This window comes from Megascapheus bottae, chromosome 5 (assembly GCF_031878675.1).
Source record: "Megascapheus bottae isolate mThoBot1 chromosome 5, mThoBot2.hap1, whole genome shotgun sequence".
NCBI lineage: Eukaryota > Metazoa > Chordata > Mammalia > Rodentia > Geomyidae > Megascapheus > Megascapheus bottae.
The window spans coordinates 25198959-25216846 of record NC_143513.1 but is presented as its reverse complement, the minus strand read 5'-3'; the positions used below and the strand labels follow the sequence as shown (position 1 = coordinate 25216846).

Below are 17888 nucleotides of genomic sequence, written 5' to 3'. Positions count from 1 at the left end.
TAAAAAAAATGGAGAAGTGATGGTGACTGTCTTTAAAAATATTACTCAAAAGTTGTTTAAATGGCCAAAGCTCATGCAAACCATATATTTACAATAAATAAGTGCTCTATTCAGAGCCTATATGTGGATTGAGTACAGCTAATGATTGCTGGAGTCTGACACGTTCTTTGGGGGGTGGCCCATCCCTGGCTACACAGAATCCAGGGACCTTGGCTTCATCCATCTTCTCATCGGAGTGTCTTTAGGGATAGCTGTGAAAACATAGGAAGGTATTAGTATCAGGGTTGGAACACTGGCTGCCAGGAGTGGGTCCTGAAGGTTTTCCTCTTTCTTGCAAAGTCAGTAAAGTTGGAGAGAAGGTTCTGTCATATGCAAAGAGCTGATTTTTATGCAGGGGATTGTGGGTGGAAAAAAGATAAGTGAGATAGAAAGCTGATGGTATTTTTTATTATAGTTTTTCCACACATGATCACAAGGAATCATGATTCTGTTCACCCTCTCTACAGCTGTCATCTCTTAAAACAATGTCAACAGGTTTTATTGGTCTGTTTCTCATACATGAGTTTAAAGTACTTTGGCCAATTTTATTCTCTCCATTCATACTTTCTTCTAGGAACCCTTCTATGTCCCCAGGGACAGGGTTCATTTTACATTTTTCTGCCTTTCCATTTCAGTGTGTGTTTATGTGTGAATACGTGTGTGTGGCACATGTGTGTGCACATGCCCCTGTGAGTGCACACCAGAACCAATGTTTGACCTGGGCACTGTCCCTTAGCTTTTCCTCTAAAGACTGGAAGTCTACCATGTAGCCACATCTCCATTTCCTGTTTATTTATTTATTTGTTGTTGTTGCTTAATTGGAGATAAAAGTTTCAGCAGGGTACCAATGGTTCACGTCTATAATTCTGGCTACTCAGGAGTCTGAGATCTGAGATTAAGATTTAAAGCCAATCTGAGGAGAAAATACTCTTATCTAATCCAGAAGTGGAACTGGTTAAGTGATAGAGCACTTGCCTTGAGCAGAAAAGTACAGGGACAGCACCCAGGCTGGAATGTCTAGGCTTTGAGTTGAAGCCCCAGGACAGGCATCAAAACCCCAAAATAACAACCACTCTCCTTCCCCCAAACCCCTCACACACAAAAAAAGTCTCACGGACTTCCCTGCCTGGACTGTCCTTGAGACAGGATCCTTAGATCTCAGCCTCCTGAGTAGCTAGGATTGCAGTGTGAACCAACAACATTCCAGATTGTTCAGTTCTCTACAATGTATATTATTGAAAAGGATTTCATTATAGTAGTTGGCATATTAGTTTATCTTACTGAGTTTACTGAGTTTCTTGGATGTTTATATTCATGCTTCTCATTAAATTTTTGGAAAATTTGCAGCTACTATTTATTCATATATTTTCTACTCCTTTCCTCTGTTTCTAGAAATTTCCTAAGAATTTTTGTTTTGTGTTTGTTTGTTTCTGTCTCTACTGATACTTCCATCTCATTAATACATTATTTTCTTGGCTTTTTTCACAACCTCCTTTAGTTCTCTGAACATCTTTTAAAAAGTTTTTATAAAGCCTTTGTTGGTTTCCATTTCTTTCAGAGATAACTTTTGTTTATCATTTTTCTATTTCCTTGTATGATTTGTGATTTGTGATTTTCTGTTGAAAACTCTATATTTGAACCAAATATGCACTAATCCTGGCAAGTCAGATGAGAGTCTCTTTCCCAGGGGTTTTCTGGGGGTCTTTTTGATGATTTTTATTTTATTATTTTGTTTTCATGGGTTGTCTCTGCGCCAAGAATCAGCCTGAGGGGTAAACTGAGATCTTGGGCATTTTCTGAGCCTGTGCCTTTCTCTGAGCCTACATAACTAATTAACCTTATATATGAAGTTACCTTCAAATGTCCTACTGTCTCTAAAAAAAAAAAAGAAAGAAAGAAACAGAAAAGAAAAATGAAAGTAAGAAAAAAAATTCTCTAGACTGCCCATCAGCCAAGAAGGGAGGGGCTTGCACAGGAGTAGACACAACAATAACCCCTCCCCGTTTTTTATCTTCATCTTATAGCCAAGGGCTATAAGAGCTCCAATACTTCCAGTGCAGATTTTTTTTTTTTGTTGCTATGTAGTTAGTTTCATGCCAGTAATGAGGTTTGAACTCCTAAACTCTCCTGTTCTTGCTTGGCTTTTTCACTCAAGGATGGCACTTTAACACTTGAATGATACATTCATTTCTGGATGTTTGTGGGTTTATTGGATTTAAGTGTCTCATGAGTTTTTCCTGCCTGTGCTGACTTCCGATATCAGCTTTCAGAGTAGCTAGGATTCTAGGTGTGAGCTACCAGCACCAGCTTTCTGTTTTTATTCAGTTCATCTTAGCTTCTGCAGGTTGTACATACCCTGCTGCAGAACACATGCCCACCTACCTATCAAGGTGCTAGGGATACAGAAGTAGGAGCTGTTGAAATTAACAAAATGAATTATAATTTTTCTTATGATTCTGCTGGACAACTCAAGCCTTTAGTAGACCTCAGAAATTCAAGATTGCTCTGTCAAACAGATTTTGCCAGCACAATTATTGCTTAGGTAGGGAAACAGATTCCAGTTGCTTTTTCCTCTTCTATCCTCCAAGAGTACTTTCTATTAATAATTTTTCATATCTCCTTCCTCTCTTCTTTTTTTCCTTCCATGCATAAAATAAACTTAAAATAAACTTCTACACCCAATTCGGAACATACAAATATCTGAGAAAGGTTAGTGGGATTCTTGGACGAACTGTGATTAGAAAATTGGGTGTTTATCTGTTAGAGAAAGTAATCCTTACCACAGGACTATCCTAACTTTCAGGAACCTAACTCCTTTCTTTAAAGATCACTTTCTTTGATGTTCTATAGATCTGTAGATTAGCCTGGAAAGCTGTTTCACAACTCAGCCAGGATAGGACCAGTTTTTTTTTTTTAATGTAAATTTTATCCTTTCTGGTTAGGAAGAAATATGTGTTCTTAGCAGAGGTAAGTTCACTTTTGTTAATCCATTCTGTGACATTCAGGGAAAGGCAGATGTTTCTGGTGTTTATCCCCACTGACTGGTCCCGTTGGAAGGAATTCCTCGGGGCTTTATTTTCTTCCTTGCCTCTCTCCCTATCACACAGTCTTTATTCCTCCACTGTCTCAGCAGCTGGGACCTCAGCTAGAGTTCCCTCTGTATAACTGGCAAAGGGTGGATGTGAGCCATCATAATTCCCCTTTTCTGTTTTATTTTCTTCATTTGAATGTGTATATATTCATTGTACAGAGGTTCCATTATGGTATTCTTACACTGCACCCCATCAAAGTCATTCTCTCCTTTTCCTTTAATCTCTCCTCCTCATATTAAAACAATGTCATTATGCTTTAGTGTTCTATTTTTATATGTGTACATAATATAATATACTTCACTATGTTCATCCCATTCCCCCTCTCCTTTCTCCTTCAGTCTTTCTTCTGGTATCCATCCTCAAACCAAATCTGTTTTCCACTCCTGTCTGAGTATGTGTTTTCAAAGAAACCATGGATGTTCAAAGACTTCATCATATGCAAGGTGAGAAGTCACTTCTGCCTAGTTTAGGAAACATGTTTGTTGCTTTAGGTGCTAGGACATTTCTTCAGATTCTTATCCCAGCATCACAGTTTCCTGTAGGCACCACAAGTCTCAAATTGTGATTAAAGGTTGGCCAAAATTACTTACCGTATTGATGGAGGAAAGAGCAAGAAGAAACCATGCATTCATTTTACACGCAAAAGGACACTGACTTATGTCACTTGAATGTTACAGGGATTTTCTCTCAGGTTTCTCTGACCATCATAATCAGAGAAGACCTGGGATGATATGGATAATTACCACAGAATAAGTTTAAAAGGTTGTGCATGTTGTGATAGTTCCATGGAAACCCGCCTTCTGCTATGGATTTTGAAACTATAGGTACTTCATTCTGGCTTGCAATGCAGGTACACCAAACGGCTTTCCTGAAGCTAAGAGATCTAAAGCTGTCAAGGACAAAGCTCTAAACGTGTCTTTGCTTCCTGTAGAGAATTCCCAGTTTTATGTTCAGAGACTTGAGAGGCATGTTACCTGAGAATTTCTGCCTTTAATGTCATCAGAGCTCTGACCAGCTGCCTCAGCCTGGAGCCAGGGACCAGGTGTTCGGCCTGAGAGAAACAAAACACAATCTCAATATCTATTGGCTCAGGAGCCTGCTGTGCACACAACTCAGCCCAGAAAATATCAGCAAAGGAACCCAACAATGTGAACTCATCAACCTGACACCTTCAGGCTTCTGGCCCTAGACCACACAATTTTACTGAACATGCATGTCACAGGCAACAGACACAGAAGAGTCATATCCAATCTACCATGAGAACACAGTAATAAGTCATTAATGCACATTAGAGCTGACTGACTGACACATCCCTGCTCTCTGGTTACACTCATCTGATGGTCACCCACCATGAGCGAAACAAAAGATATGTCTTTGTTGACATGACTGGACTTCCCCTCCATTAGAGATCCAACCAACTCTTTAAGATACATTGTACTTCTGTGTTGCACAACTTAGTATAAGTATATTCTCACAGTTAAGAATTCAAAGAACACAGATGAAAGTAAACAGCCAGTTTGGCTTCTCTGTTGGGTCCTTTCTCTAATCTCAATTTCCTACCCCAGAAAAAAAAAAAAGTCTGGGATTAACTTCTCCAAATCTTCTTTGTGACAGTTACCTTTTACATAGATCTGAAACAGTGGGATGCTGCAAGACAGCTTCGAAAGGAGTGTAGTCAATAGTATCAAAGCCAGAGTAGCCAAGAAAAACTTGGAGCAGAGTCCTACTCACTATCTAGCATCAAGACAGGAATAAATACTCTCCCCCTGGTAATATGCTTGTTTTTATCTTTTGCCAGTCCTAGGGATTGAATTCAGAACCTGGGTACTGTCCTTGAGTTTTCTCAAGGCTAGAGCTCTACCAGTTGAGTCACAGAACCACTTCCAGCTTTTTTCCTGTATGTGGTACCAAGGAGTTGAACCCAAGGTGTTGTGCATGCTAGGCAAGCACTCTATCTGTAGGCCCCGGCCCCTACCAACATACTTTCTTTCTGTGATTTTTGGGTTCTCAGGACATCTAATGCCTTAAAATTTTGATTATTTATTTATATTTAAATGATCACCAAAGGGATTTCAATGAAACATGTCACTTAATGTATGTGATGCATACTGATGAGTGTCACCACTCCTGACCTTCCCTTCCATCCACTCCACCCACTCATCCCCTCTAGTTAACGAGTTCCATGTTCACATATGTACACAGAATAGCATGACAGTTCCCCCCCACCTTTTCTCTCTCTATTAGATTTTTTTTTTATGACACCACATCCTATGTCATTAATTACCGCAGTGTCTGGTAGAGAACTTTCATTGTTCATGGAAATAAGGATGGGTTGTTCTACTTTAAATGAAAAGAAAGTGATGGCATATCACTTTACACTCATTAGAGTGACTCATAAAATTAAACTAAGTTAAAAAAACTGAAAATAACATGAATTGATTTAGTGTAGGAAAACTGTAACCTTTGCATAAAATGTGGTTCATCAAATAATTAAAAATGGAATTACCACACAATTATTTATATCTACATCTGTATATCCACAAAAAAAGCAGGGCCTGGGTCTTCATATGCATAACAGCATTTTTCTAAATTGCTAAAATGTAGTAACAACTTAGATGTCCAGAAAAAGATCAATGAACAAAAAAGATTAATACATACAGTGAGTATTACTCAACCTCAAAAATGGAAAGACATTTTCGTGGGGTGCTGAGACTTGAACTTAGGGTTTTTTGCTCTTGCTTGCCTTTTTCTTTCAAGGCTGTCACTCTACCACTTGAGCCACTTGTAGCTTTTCACTGATTAATTAGATAAGAGTCTCAGGGTTTTTTCTGCCTGGGTTGGCATTGAACTGAGATCCTTAGATCTCAGCTTGCTGAGTAGGTAAGATTACAGGCATGAGCCACCTGTGCCTGGCTTAAAAAAGGAAGAAATTCTGATATACTCTATGATATGAATGAACCTTGAGGACTTTACATTAAGTGAAATAATCCAGCAACAAAAAGAAAATAGGATAAGAATATTCAAAATCATAGGAATTGAACATGGAATGGTATAAAACTTGGTGGCACACATCTATAATCCTAGCTACTCAGTAAGCTAATCAGGAGAATTTCAGTTTGAGGCTAGCAGGCAAAAAGTTTTTGAGACCCTGTCTCAATGGATAAATTCTGGTGTGTGACTACCATCCCTAATATTGTAGAAAGCATGAACAGGCAGATGACTGTCAAAACCAGCCTGGATATAAAGCAAAAATGTACTTTAAAAATAACCAGAGCAAAAAGGACTGGGGATGTGGCTCAAGTGGTGAAATGTCTGTCCTGTGAATCCAAATCTTTGAGTTCCAACCCCAGTACCACTACAAATGAATACAAAAACAATAAGAATGATGGTTGCCAAGAAATAGGGGAGAGAAAAACATGGTGTTATTATTTAATAGTTATAGTGTTTGAGTTTTGCAAGAGGAAATACATTCTAGAGTTTGTCTGCACAGCGATGTAATTGCACTTCATGGCACTGTACATTCAAAATTAGTATAATGGTAAATTAAGGTTTTTTTTTTAAGAAAAAATAGCCATGTTTGATAACAGTTACCTTTTTCCTTTGGCTATAATAAAGAAGATGGGCTGGCTAGGAATCCAGATTACAGTGACAAGTTTACATGTCTGTCTTTCCTTTCATCTCTCAACATAATATAACACTGAAGGCCACGTAGGTACTCACAGATTTCAATCTCTCCTTGGGGACAAGTGTTTGATATCCTGATGATATAGTCTTCTGCTGTCATGTTCACAAATACTAGGGGCCTATGCATTTTCCCCTAAAGATTCCAACCCATGTGGTTCCTTGTCACTTTCTTTTTATTGTGGTAAACACATGCAACATAAAACTCCAGCACTAGTGACATTTATTACATTCACAATGTATCACCATCACTACTATCTAGGTCCAAAACATTTTTCTAATGCAGTCACTTCCCATTCTCTAACCCCTGTTTCTATGGGAGACTCACCTCTTTTATATAAATAAAATCACACAGTATGTCCTTTTATATTATTGAACCACATCTAACTGTATGGTCATAACACTTAAAACATTGGTGCCAGTACTGGGGCTTGAACTCAGGGACTGGGTGCTATACCTTAGCTTTTTCCATGTAAGGCTGGTGATCTACCACTTGAGCCACACTTCAAAAAGCCACTTCTGGATTTGCTGGTTAACCAACGTAACACCTATAGAGTCTGAATGGCCTTAGCACAGTCAGCTGAGGCCATACACCTGAAGTACCACAGGAGACTTGAACTATTACAGATCTGAGTGACAGCCACGTGGGAATGTGACCTCTCTAAGCTTTTGGGTTCCCAACTTTCGCCCCTATATCCATGTAGGCTGAGATCATTATAGACAATCACAGATGCTTTCTCACATGTCTACCTCAGGAGGCATGTGGAGAGCACTTAGTGAGGGAAGCCGTTTCTCACGTACAGCAACCTCTGGTGTTCATAGGGTACCTGAGGCACCATGAGAAATTCCTAGGCATTTGCTGGCCTGAGCAGGAATGCAATGTTAGGCATACACTGTATCTGTCTCTTCCTGAGTTTCGTGGTCTACTGGAATAATAAGTACAGGATTTCTGGGATTCTTTTCCTTTCCATCTGTCTCTTTCCAGAGCAGTGACATTTACATATAGTCCTTTCTAGTGTCAGGCTGATGCACTTTTGCCTTGAGCAGAGCAGGTCACAGCTAGACTCGCTTGAACGCTGAGTCCTGCAGGAAGTACTTGACTAGGCTCCTTTGAAAGGACAGGCCCATTAATTCCTTGTCTAAGGCCAGCCTTAGACACATGATTTGCACTTGAGTGCAGAAGTGGTGGGACTGGGAGCCCTATTTGGTGATGCACAGGGAACACATCCAAAGCTTACCCCATGTTGCTGTCTCTGTCCCTTCTGCCCTACCTGATCAGCTCGGCCCTGCATAAGAAGTGGCTCATAACAAGCACTCCACAGCATCACTGTGTGGCAAGCACCCAATCCTTCATGATCCCTTGGCCTTCCTCCTGTTTTGCCTCAAGGGGAGGCTGGCTGGACTCCTCCTTTCTTCTACAGGTTAGATAGGTAAGTCTAGGTTATGGAGCCTGAACACAATTAAAATCAGGAGGAGGCTCTCTTGGGGCTGTGATTCTCAGTCATGGCTGTTCACTGGAACTACTTGGCAGCTTTCAAAAATACTGGCATCTGAATCTCATGCTGAATATTCTGATTAGATGCAGCCTGGCCTTCTGGATCTTTGGCAGGTTCTAGCTCATTCTAATGTGTAGTCAACGTTGAGAACCATTGGCCTAAAGACATTTTTCTATTTCATGATTTACCAGAATTGAGGAAGTTTCCTGAGTGGGAGAAAGGGGAAACTGGGTTTTCCTCTAATTATTCATTCAATGTTCCTATGTCATATTTCCTTGTTTGGGGTATATTTAGTTCTTCCAGTTTAAAACAAACAAAACAAAACAGTAAAAAGGAGGAATGCCTGGTACATTTAATCATCAAATCATCATCTGATATCAAATAGCCCTGGAGTTACACCAAAAATAAAACCCTTCAAATAAATTCTCAGTTATCAGGACAAACAAATGATCTGGAATTTCCACACGTATGCACAGCATGACATCCTTCTAGTAGGATAGTGCAATCATATTACCCATTACACTAGAGTGAGGGCAGGGTGGAACATCTAGCCCTTGGGCAATATGAGGCTCAAGAAATTGTTTGGTAAGTGAGGGTCCAGTCATATGCTTCATATTGGCCGTCCTCAGCCCTCTGCCTATATCAATCATTTTGTATGGCCCAGGAATAATGTTATACATATCCCAAGGGCCCTAGGGAGAAACAAGATTCCCTACCATTGCTATTCAGTCTGTATATCTGAAGAGTCAAGAAAAGCCAGGAGCCTTGTCAAGGTGGTACTTACTTCTAGTGAGCTTGCTCGGGTATATCTTCTGGCATGGTTTGTACTCATCTGGAGGGGGAAAGTCTTCCACAGAATGGAACGTGAATTTAGACTCGAAGTCATCTGTACATGTGGGAAATGGCAAAGTGTATTCAGGTTACTGTTGCTACCCAAGTGTGACCATTTTTAGGAGCACGCCGGTTATGCTGACAGAACACACAGCTTTCTGTTTTCCTGCTTTTCGGAAAGGTTTTAAGGGTGGGGCTATTCCCTGGCCAGTCACCTGTGTTTAGTTTTATCAGAATTTAGAGTCCTGCCCCATAACTCACTGCAACTGACTCCAACCATCTAAAGAGACTACAGACAGGACAGAAGTGGTTCAATGCTAATCAGGCAAAGGTCCAGAGACAGGAGGAGGGGGTGGGCACTCTGAGGTGCCTGCTAAGCTCCCTTAGGTAGGAGGGCTTCATGGGAGGGAGAGGCAGGCAATAGGGGTTTTCATCTTAGTTGGGGGAGAGGAACATAGCCCGTGTCCAGTGTGGGACTTGGGCTTCCCAAAGTGAAGCGGTTCTGCCATATGGTCCTGGTGGAGGAGGGGTGAAGCCATATGGCCATGTCCTGGGCTAACTCCTTGCTTTTTCCTTTAGGCCTTGTGTCTGACAGGAACTCAGGAGCTCAGCACACAGAAAGGATGCAGAAGTTCTTTTTCTTTTTGTGTATGTGCTACTCCTGGGCTTGAACTAAGGGCTTAGGTGCTCCTCCTTAGCTTTGTGTTTTTTTTTTCTCAAGGATGTAGGATGATGCCACAGCTCTGTTTCTAGCATTTTGGTGGTTAGAGATAAGAATCTCACAATCTTTCCTGCCCAGGCTGGCTTTGAACCATGATCCTCAGATCTCAGCCTCCTGTGTAGCTAGGCTTACTAGCGGCTTTCAGATGGATGCAAAAGTTTTATGGTCATATCTGACCCTATTTGGCTTTCCTTCCCACTTTTGCATTTTTGTTCTAATTCTTCCCATTTGTTGAGCCTCCTTGTCATTCTTTCTTACCCAGTTTATACATTTCTTTTAGGCTCATGGAGAATCTCTCCATGGAGACACACACATACACACATACATACACATACATACACACATGACACATGGACACACATACAGACACATACAGTTTCAACACTAGTCAGATTCCTTTGTGTTCCCTTCCTCTGGTCTGAATCAGAAGGCTAAAGGATGAGTCCGGGAACTACTTAGAAGGTATTGGGAGACAGCTCCTGTAGGCTCCTGTAGGCTGTTCTGCATGTGGGTACACTGAAAATTACACACTCCGAAATGATGGTGTGGTATGTTGGCCAACTCCCCAGAGGTCAGGAGAGCTCACTCCCCTCACCAGCAGGCAGTCCAGTAGAAAGTGTGCACCCCACTTACCCATGATGTGCAGACTTCCATTTCGCAGCTGGCCTCCAGGTTGCTGGCTTGTGGTCCAGGCCGGGGCCTGCTGGCTCTTGCTTGAAAGCTCTGTGGTAGGTGATCTTGCAGGGGGAGCTGGAGGTGGGTTTAGCTTCCCTCCACTGGCTCCTTCCAGACAAGATGATGGGACATTCAGATACAGGTCTGGGGATGATGGATGCTCTAACTTTATGTGTGTGTTTATTTGTTTTGACTTTTGGATATAAATATAGAAGTGAACAAAAGAGCCCCTGCTGCATCTAGTTTGTTTGGGATTGTATTACAGTGCTCCCACTGAGATAAATAACACAGCTTCTTTGTTCCTCAGCTTCCTCATTTGTAGAATGGGAATACTACTAGCACACCCAACTAGTGTTGTTGAGATGCTTAAATGAATTAAGTCAGGTGGAATGTAGTAAGTGATCAGTAAACCTTAGCTTTCATAATCAGATGATGCAATCCTAGAAAGGAGCTCACTGAAGAGTCATATGAATGGGAAAGGCAATATGTGGGTTAGGTCTCAATGGAAAGCCAGAAAAAAGAAGCAACAAGGACATGTTTTCATGCTGGGTTCGATTCCCACTGGCTCTCTATTGCAAACCCATTTTCTCTTCCAGTTGGTAAACCCTTTTCATCCATTAAGGTCCAACTCAAATCCATCCTCCTTCCTCCATACTTCCTGGCTTTCTTAGGAAAGATGCTGCCTCTCTCCTCTGTCTATGATTTTTCCTTCTTTCTGTCAGACTTTTGGTCAGACTGTTCTATCCTAGGTGGCAGAATCCACTAGGGCTCTGCTTGCCCCTGTGAGCAAACTGAAGTGGCGAAGGTCTAAATGGAAGCCACCTTTCCTTTGGATGAGCAGCTGGACTTCTTCATGGGAAGGAGAGGAAGGAAGATACATCATGGCCTGGGCTACATTCAGACCTTTTATAGACTCACCAATCCTATGAGAACAATGATATTTCTTTTTCCTAAATGGGAAAACTATCGGATTACACAAGAAGGATGGGGAACTAACTCAGTACACAAGAGTGGAGGGGGAACTTGGGATTTGATTCCAAGGTATGACTTTTTTCATTCCATTTCAAATCACAAATATCAGAACAGATTCACTATTATAAATGTTAATCCTTCTGGTGGCCAATTGAAGCCAGAATGACTAAATCTTTATCTCTTTTTGTCAAGGTTTTAAAATATCCTTGCCTTTGTACCAGTAATTTCTCCTTTAGAAACATATCCTTAGAAGGACTGAGTAACACATGCAATAAAATCTTAAGAAAAGAGTTTCCTATAATATCCCTAAGAACAAAATAGAGTTAAATAACACTATAAATAAAGTATAGACAGTAGCACTACAAAAAAGAGTATTTTGATGTCATATCAATTTCCTTTTACTTTTTGGTAAATAAGTATATGTTTTATTTATTTGACTAAGTTTATTTGAATGCAGTATTAAATAAAATAATATAAATTTGCATGTATAAAATGATAGTGAATATTATTTTTATAAGAAAATGAAAATACATTCATATCTGAGTGATATTATGAGTGATTATAATTTCTATATATTTGCTCTGTAACAATGTGTATTAGTTTAATTCAAGGAAATGCATTTAAGAAACTTACTAATTATAAGACTTGCTGACAGACCAAGAACAATGTATATGTGTGTATGTGTGTGCACGCACACGCATGTGTGTGTGTGTTTATAGGGTGTTGAGTGTGTCTGTTAAGTGTGGAAATATATGGTTGTGTGGGGATAATGTATCTGTCAGCATGGTTGTATAAGTGTAAATGTATGTGGAGTATGATTATAGGTAGCTATGTATGATTGCATGCATGTGGATAGGTGTAAAGTGTTTGAGTGCAGAGTGTTTGAATGTACCTGGGTGCATTGTGTAACTGTGGAAGTATCTGGGTATGTGTGGAATGTATGTTTATTGGAACATTAGTGTAAATGTCCAGTGTGTGTGGGAGTGCCTAGAGACTTCACTGAGGTAGTTGTGTAAGTGAGGATGTTGTGTGTGTCCGGTTGTATGTTTACCAGTGTGTTTGTATGCACAGATGAATGGCTATTTGAGTGTATGCCTGTGTTCACAAGCATGTCTGCATGTGTGGTGCATCTGGTGCATCTGGTGGTTGACTCCCTTGGGAAACAGTACCAAGGGTGCATGAAGTCACCCTGCTGCAGGAACTAGGGAAATAGGGTCTTGAGCCCTGTTTCCACCATTCATGATCTCTCTGCTCTTTATGTGAAGGAACTACTTTTACTCTTCAGCTCCAAATACATGACCTGTTTTTGCGAATCTGCCACAAGGCAGAACAAGAGTCTACTGATGGACATAAAAATTCTTCATGGGAGCTAGTCTCAGGCAAAGACTAAACCTGAGACAGTCTGGGAAAAGATGCATCCACTAGCCCTCTACTTGGCAGAACAGGTTTGGAATCAGAAAGTTGGTTGCAAGAATAAACAACTATTGTCTTGTTCTTACTGTTGCTAGGCTCTGTTCCAAGAACCACACATGCAACAACACAATATTACAGTAGTCCCATGAGGGTTGGCTAGAAACTTGCTGTCCCCATTTTACAGATGAGAAGCCCAAAGGGGCTAAATGGCTGTCCAGGGTCATACAGCTACGAATGGCCAACCCATGGCTTTCTGCATGATCTTGTACAAGTCTCCCTTCTCTCTTCACTCCTGGTTTCCATCTCTAAAGAGCTCCAACAATAAAGCCCCATAGGAGAAACAAGGTGCTGAATTGCTCTTGTCTAAAACAAAATCCCAAGGCTTGACACATGCCAAGGTCCTGCACAACTCAGCAGAATCCCACCAATGCCTTACCTGGGCCTCGGCCAAGCCTCTTCTTCTGCAGGAGCATCTGAGACCCTGGTGGGACCAGAGGAGCAGACAGGGCCTGCACTCCAGGCTTCTGAGGTTGGGCCTGGAAACTGGGAGACTTAGGGGGCAGGGGCGGAGGGGTTTCACAGCTGTTATTAGAACCTGGCAAAGGGGGTGTGGGCAGTGGTGCCCTGGCGGTGCAGGAAGCATACATGGGGAGTGTAGGTGGTAAGGGTGGTGGTGGGGGTGGCAGAGGTAGCGGTGCTGGAGGCTCCAGCACCTCTTGGGCTGGGCTGGCAGGTTCTGAATTGAGCCCAGGATACCCACAAGGTGGGAGAAGAGGGAGAGGAGGAGGGATGGGCGGCAGGTGCAAGGGGGCTAGCTGGGGCTTCGTGGCTTTGTCACTGAGCACGGAGGCAGGGGGCAGAGGTGGGGTAGGGGGAGGGAGAGGAGGAGGCGGAGGTGGTGGAGGTACACAGGCAAGAGGGGGTGCAACTACTGGAGGATTCCCTTTGGTTGGTGGGACAGGTGGGGATACCAGTGAGGCTTTGATGGGGGATGAAGGAGGTAAAGGTGGAGGTAGGGGTGGGGTGGGAGGTGGTGGGGCTGGCACGCTGGGCCGAGGAGGGGTGGTCCTAGCAGTGCTCTGTGCCTCTGAAGCATTGCCCAGCCTGGGAGATGCAGGAGGGTTAGGCGAACTGCTGATGGCTTTGATGGGGAGTCTGGGAGAAGGTGCACGGGAGCCAGGGGCTGGCCCTGTCTTGCCACCTGAAAATAAAACACACTCTGGCTTAGTTCAGCATGAACACAAGGAGAATCCTTGGTATGTAGGTGGCATGTGTGACACATAGACCTGAAGTCAGCCAGCCCCATGTTAGATGGCTTCTCCTGCACTGGCCTGAGAGGCCTCAGTGACTTCCTCATTAGAGCGGGATGAGTTGTCCCAGCTCCAAGGGCCCTGCCAGCACCCAAATAGCTCTTCCAAAAGCTCCATTTAAATGCAATACTCTAGAAACACCAAGTACCCATCAAGGCACAACGGGCTGCAATAGGTAACCAAAAATAAGACTGGGCAGATCCTCTTATTAAGTGGAGTGGTCCATTGCTCCATCTTGGGCACTGAGCTGGTCTTGTCATTTGTTCTGGCCAAGAGGATGTGAAAGGCACAGACACTACCTGGACTTCTGTTCCCAGAAAGACTTCCAGTATTAAGCCTAAAAGAGAGTGGGTGTGCATCTTCCTTCTCTCATGGAACCATGTCTCTGGAGACTGGGAGACCATGGGGTTCTAAGGCGAGTCAGGGAAACTGTTTCAGCTGAGATCCCAGAGACAAGAGAAACCCAAGACTAGAAAAGCCCAACCTACAGCTGTCTGCAGTTGCTAGAGGGATCTTAGTGGAGACCACCCTAAATTACTAGTGAACAGAATTACAGGCTGCATAAATGGTTGTTTAACGCTCCCAAGTTTGAGTGCTTTATTATGCAGCAATGCCTAGCTGATACAATGATGGACAGCCATTACAACTCATCCATTGCCAGAGACTTGACAATAATACCATCATAAACTTCTATTGTGATTTGTACCTCTGTGTGTTCACTATCACACCACTGCTAAGTAACAAACACAATGACAAGTTACTCTGTCATTCTAACAATGGGATATAATTTGAATAGGATGATTATTTAAAAGGTTCTCAAGGGGAGTGAAGTGTGGTGGCACATGCTTGTAACTTTAGCTACTTAGTAGGCAAACCTGAGAAAAAGTTAGTGACACCCCCATCTCAACAAAAGAAAGTGGGTTTGATGGTCCTCACCTGTAATCCCAGCTATATGGGAAGTATACAGAGCTAAGAGGATTACAGTCTGAACCTGGTATCCACAGAAAAACTTGAGGTCCTATTTGAAAAGTAACTAAAATTTTTTAAAAAATGACTGAAAATGTGGCTCCAGTGGTAGAATTCCTGCCTAGTTCAGAGTTTAAAAGTCAATTCGACTTCCCTCTTCCCCCCAAAAGGAAGATTCCTCAAGAACAGTGCTGTGCTTTGGGAACAATCTAGTTTAGTACTGTGTTGCTGTGCTATAGATGAAGTGTGAGTCTCTCTTTGTATATATCGCTGTGCAGTGGCTTTCACAATTGTGAGGATATGAAAAATAAAGATGACAAGCTGGATTGACTTTTTCCTCACCTGCTGCATCCCTCTGACCTGTTGGTCGCAACACAGGAAATCCTCCAGCAAAGAGATCTCCCAGGGCTGGGGGTGTGCTTCCTCCACGGGCATTGGTAGAATTTGAAGATCCTCCTCCTCCTCCTCCTCCTCCTCCTCCTCCTCCTCCTCCTGCTCCGCCTCCTCCTTCTTTATTAGTTCCTTTTGAACCTTCAGAGAGAAGACGAGAGTCATGAGCAGAGCTGAGCGAGCCATTCTCCCTTTGGACCACCCCCACTGTCACACTCCAAAGTAGATGTGGGGTTAATCTTACCCACTTGACATTGGGAAGATTAGATGACAAATCCAGTCACACAGCTCTTATCCATAGAGCATGGATTAAAAGACAAATAGACAAACAACAACAACAAAAACATAAGCAGGGATTTTCTCACCCACTTGAGGTGGCCTGGTCACAAATGCAGCCAGGGGTATATTTGGCTGTGTCTTACACACCTGCGCCACCACAGGCTCCTGAAAAGTCTGATTAAGCTGTTTACTCACTTTCTATTTGAGGGGCACTGCGGTCATTGATTTGTGTGACTTTCCGCAGGCGAGTTCCTTGCTGGATGTCAGCCAACAGCGCGCTCCGGCCTTTCAGATCTGGCTTTCTAAGGCTGGAAGTGTCTGTGCTTACCTGTAAGGGAAGAAGAGGGATTTCACTAATGGCATACATATACTATTTGCAGATAAGCAAGACACCCTATCTGGTGGGAGCTTTTCTTGCCATAGTTCTCTGTCTTCCATGCCCATTCCCCAGGCCAGCCTTACAGATGCAATCATCTTCAGGTTTCAGGGGAGACTGCCTTGGGCACTATCCACACTGCAATTCGAGCTGACAAGGAACAGGGTTACCAGAAGGGGGAAAAAAAAGAACTGTATGGGAGGCTGGTAATAAGAGAAAAGGAAGGAATTTCATTGGAAGACATGGGCAAGCGAATTCTCTGCAGTTAGGAGATTTACATCATATGAACTTAGAGATGATTAATCACTTCTCAAAGCAAGAAATAATTGAGTCCCTGTTGCATAGACAATACCATGTGTTTTTGGGCTTCCATTTAAGCATCATCAAATTGCAGGTCTTTTCTGGCCCCAAATATAAATAAAGTCAGCATTGTTTGTCTTAGGATATCGTATTCCTCTCTCTACTATTTATCATGGGATATAAGTTTGCATTGTGAAAAATGTTCACTGGAAGCTATGGATTTAATGTTCATCACAATGAAGGTTTCCTTAGCAGTGAAAATATACCTCTGTTTTGTGCACCAACAAGTAGCTCAGAAAGTGGCCTGAGATAGGCTTGAAAAAATGATTTATTGGATAGATAAATGAGTAAATGAGTGAGTGAGTGAATTAAACATAGGAGGTATAAGATAGCAGTTTTGCTCTCCAAGGTGTAAACATATGCAAGGAACTCAGGACACACAGTATGCAACACACAACTACAAATCCACTATCCCACAGAGATGATGATGGAGAGGTAAAAATGACCTTATAAGGCTGAGCAGGCTTCCAGGGAAAAGTGAGATATTAGATTACCCCTGATGTGTAACTGGGATTTACAAATCTTTGCTGTGGTTATTATTCTCTGTTCAGAAAAATGAAAGGTAATGTTGCTGACTAGAAACTCCTTGGCTCTGTATTCTCATAGACTAGAAATAAAGGCCACCATAGTCTAGGCTAAAGTATGCTGAGTCCATATTTTCATGGATGGTTCCATAGCTCTATAGCTCAGGTTACCCTGCATCCAGCAGGCCTGATTCCTGTTGCTTGGAAACATGTTTCCTGAAATGCTGAGTGGGGCTTATGGATGGTGATTAATATGACAGTTGTAAGCCAGAAACTTCAGAGTTCATTCCTTGGGTATATTTACATGTAGAGATAAATGTACATATATATAATCATATTTATATGATATAGATAGAATGTATATGTAAGGCATACATATATCAGGGTCATTCCCATATAACATGTTTCTAAAATATATAATATAAGCAATTAATATCAGAAATCACTTTAAAGTACAAAGGTTGAGATTTTTAAAGTCTTATTCATGAAACCCCATTTATGTATTATGGTTGGAAATATGGGAAAGGAAGTTATTTATAATTTTCTTCCTATGTGTAAGATAAATAGTGATGAACTATAATGATATTCATAGCCCTATTCAGATGGTGGGGAAGGCGAGGGCTTGAATGGTTCATTCTTCTGTTTAGAAGAAACACCTGGAATAATGAGAAAGCCCTGCCTTCACTTCCCCTGGAAGAGGGTTCATCTTACTGTTTATTACTAAACTGTAACCTTCACTCTCTGACCTTGTCCCAGCCCAGGT

The 17888-nt window shown here is 42.0% G+C and overlaps 1 protein-coding gene across 2 annotated transcripts in view; it reads right to left on the bottom strand.

The window, feature by feature from the left end:
• Window positions 1–70: 70 nt before the first annotated feature.
• The window catches only part of Wipf3 (WAS/WASL interacting protein family member 3), a 51986-nt gene continuing 34168 nt past the window's right edge, over window positions 71–17888 (bottom strand). Inside the window, exons 2-8 of one of the 2 annotated variants that reach the window (XM_090332817.1) lie at window positions 16061–16193; window positions 15539–15727; window positions 13357–14121; window positions 10494–10643; window positions 9093–9194; window positions 4106–4182; window positions 71–251 (exon numbers count right to left, since the gene is read on the bottom strand). In XM_090332817.1, the coding sequence (XP_090188943.1) occupies window positions 228–251; window positions 4106–4182; window positions 9093–9194; window positions 10494–10643; window positions 13357–14121; window positions 15539–15727; window positions 16061–16193 (1440 nt within the window). In that variant the 3' untranslated portion in view covers window positions 71–227. The remainder of the gene's footprint in view (window positions 252–4105; window positions 4183–9092; window positions 9195–10493; window positions 10644–13356; window positions 14122–15538; window positions 15728–16060; window positions 16194–17888) is intronic. The other variant, XM_090332819.1, reaches the window with a different exon arrangement.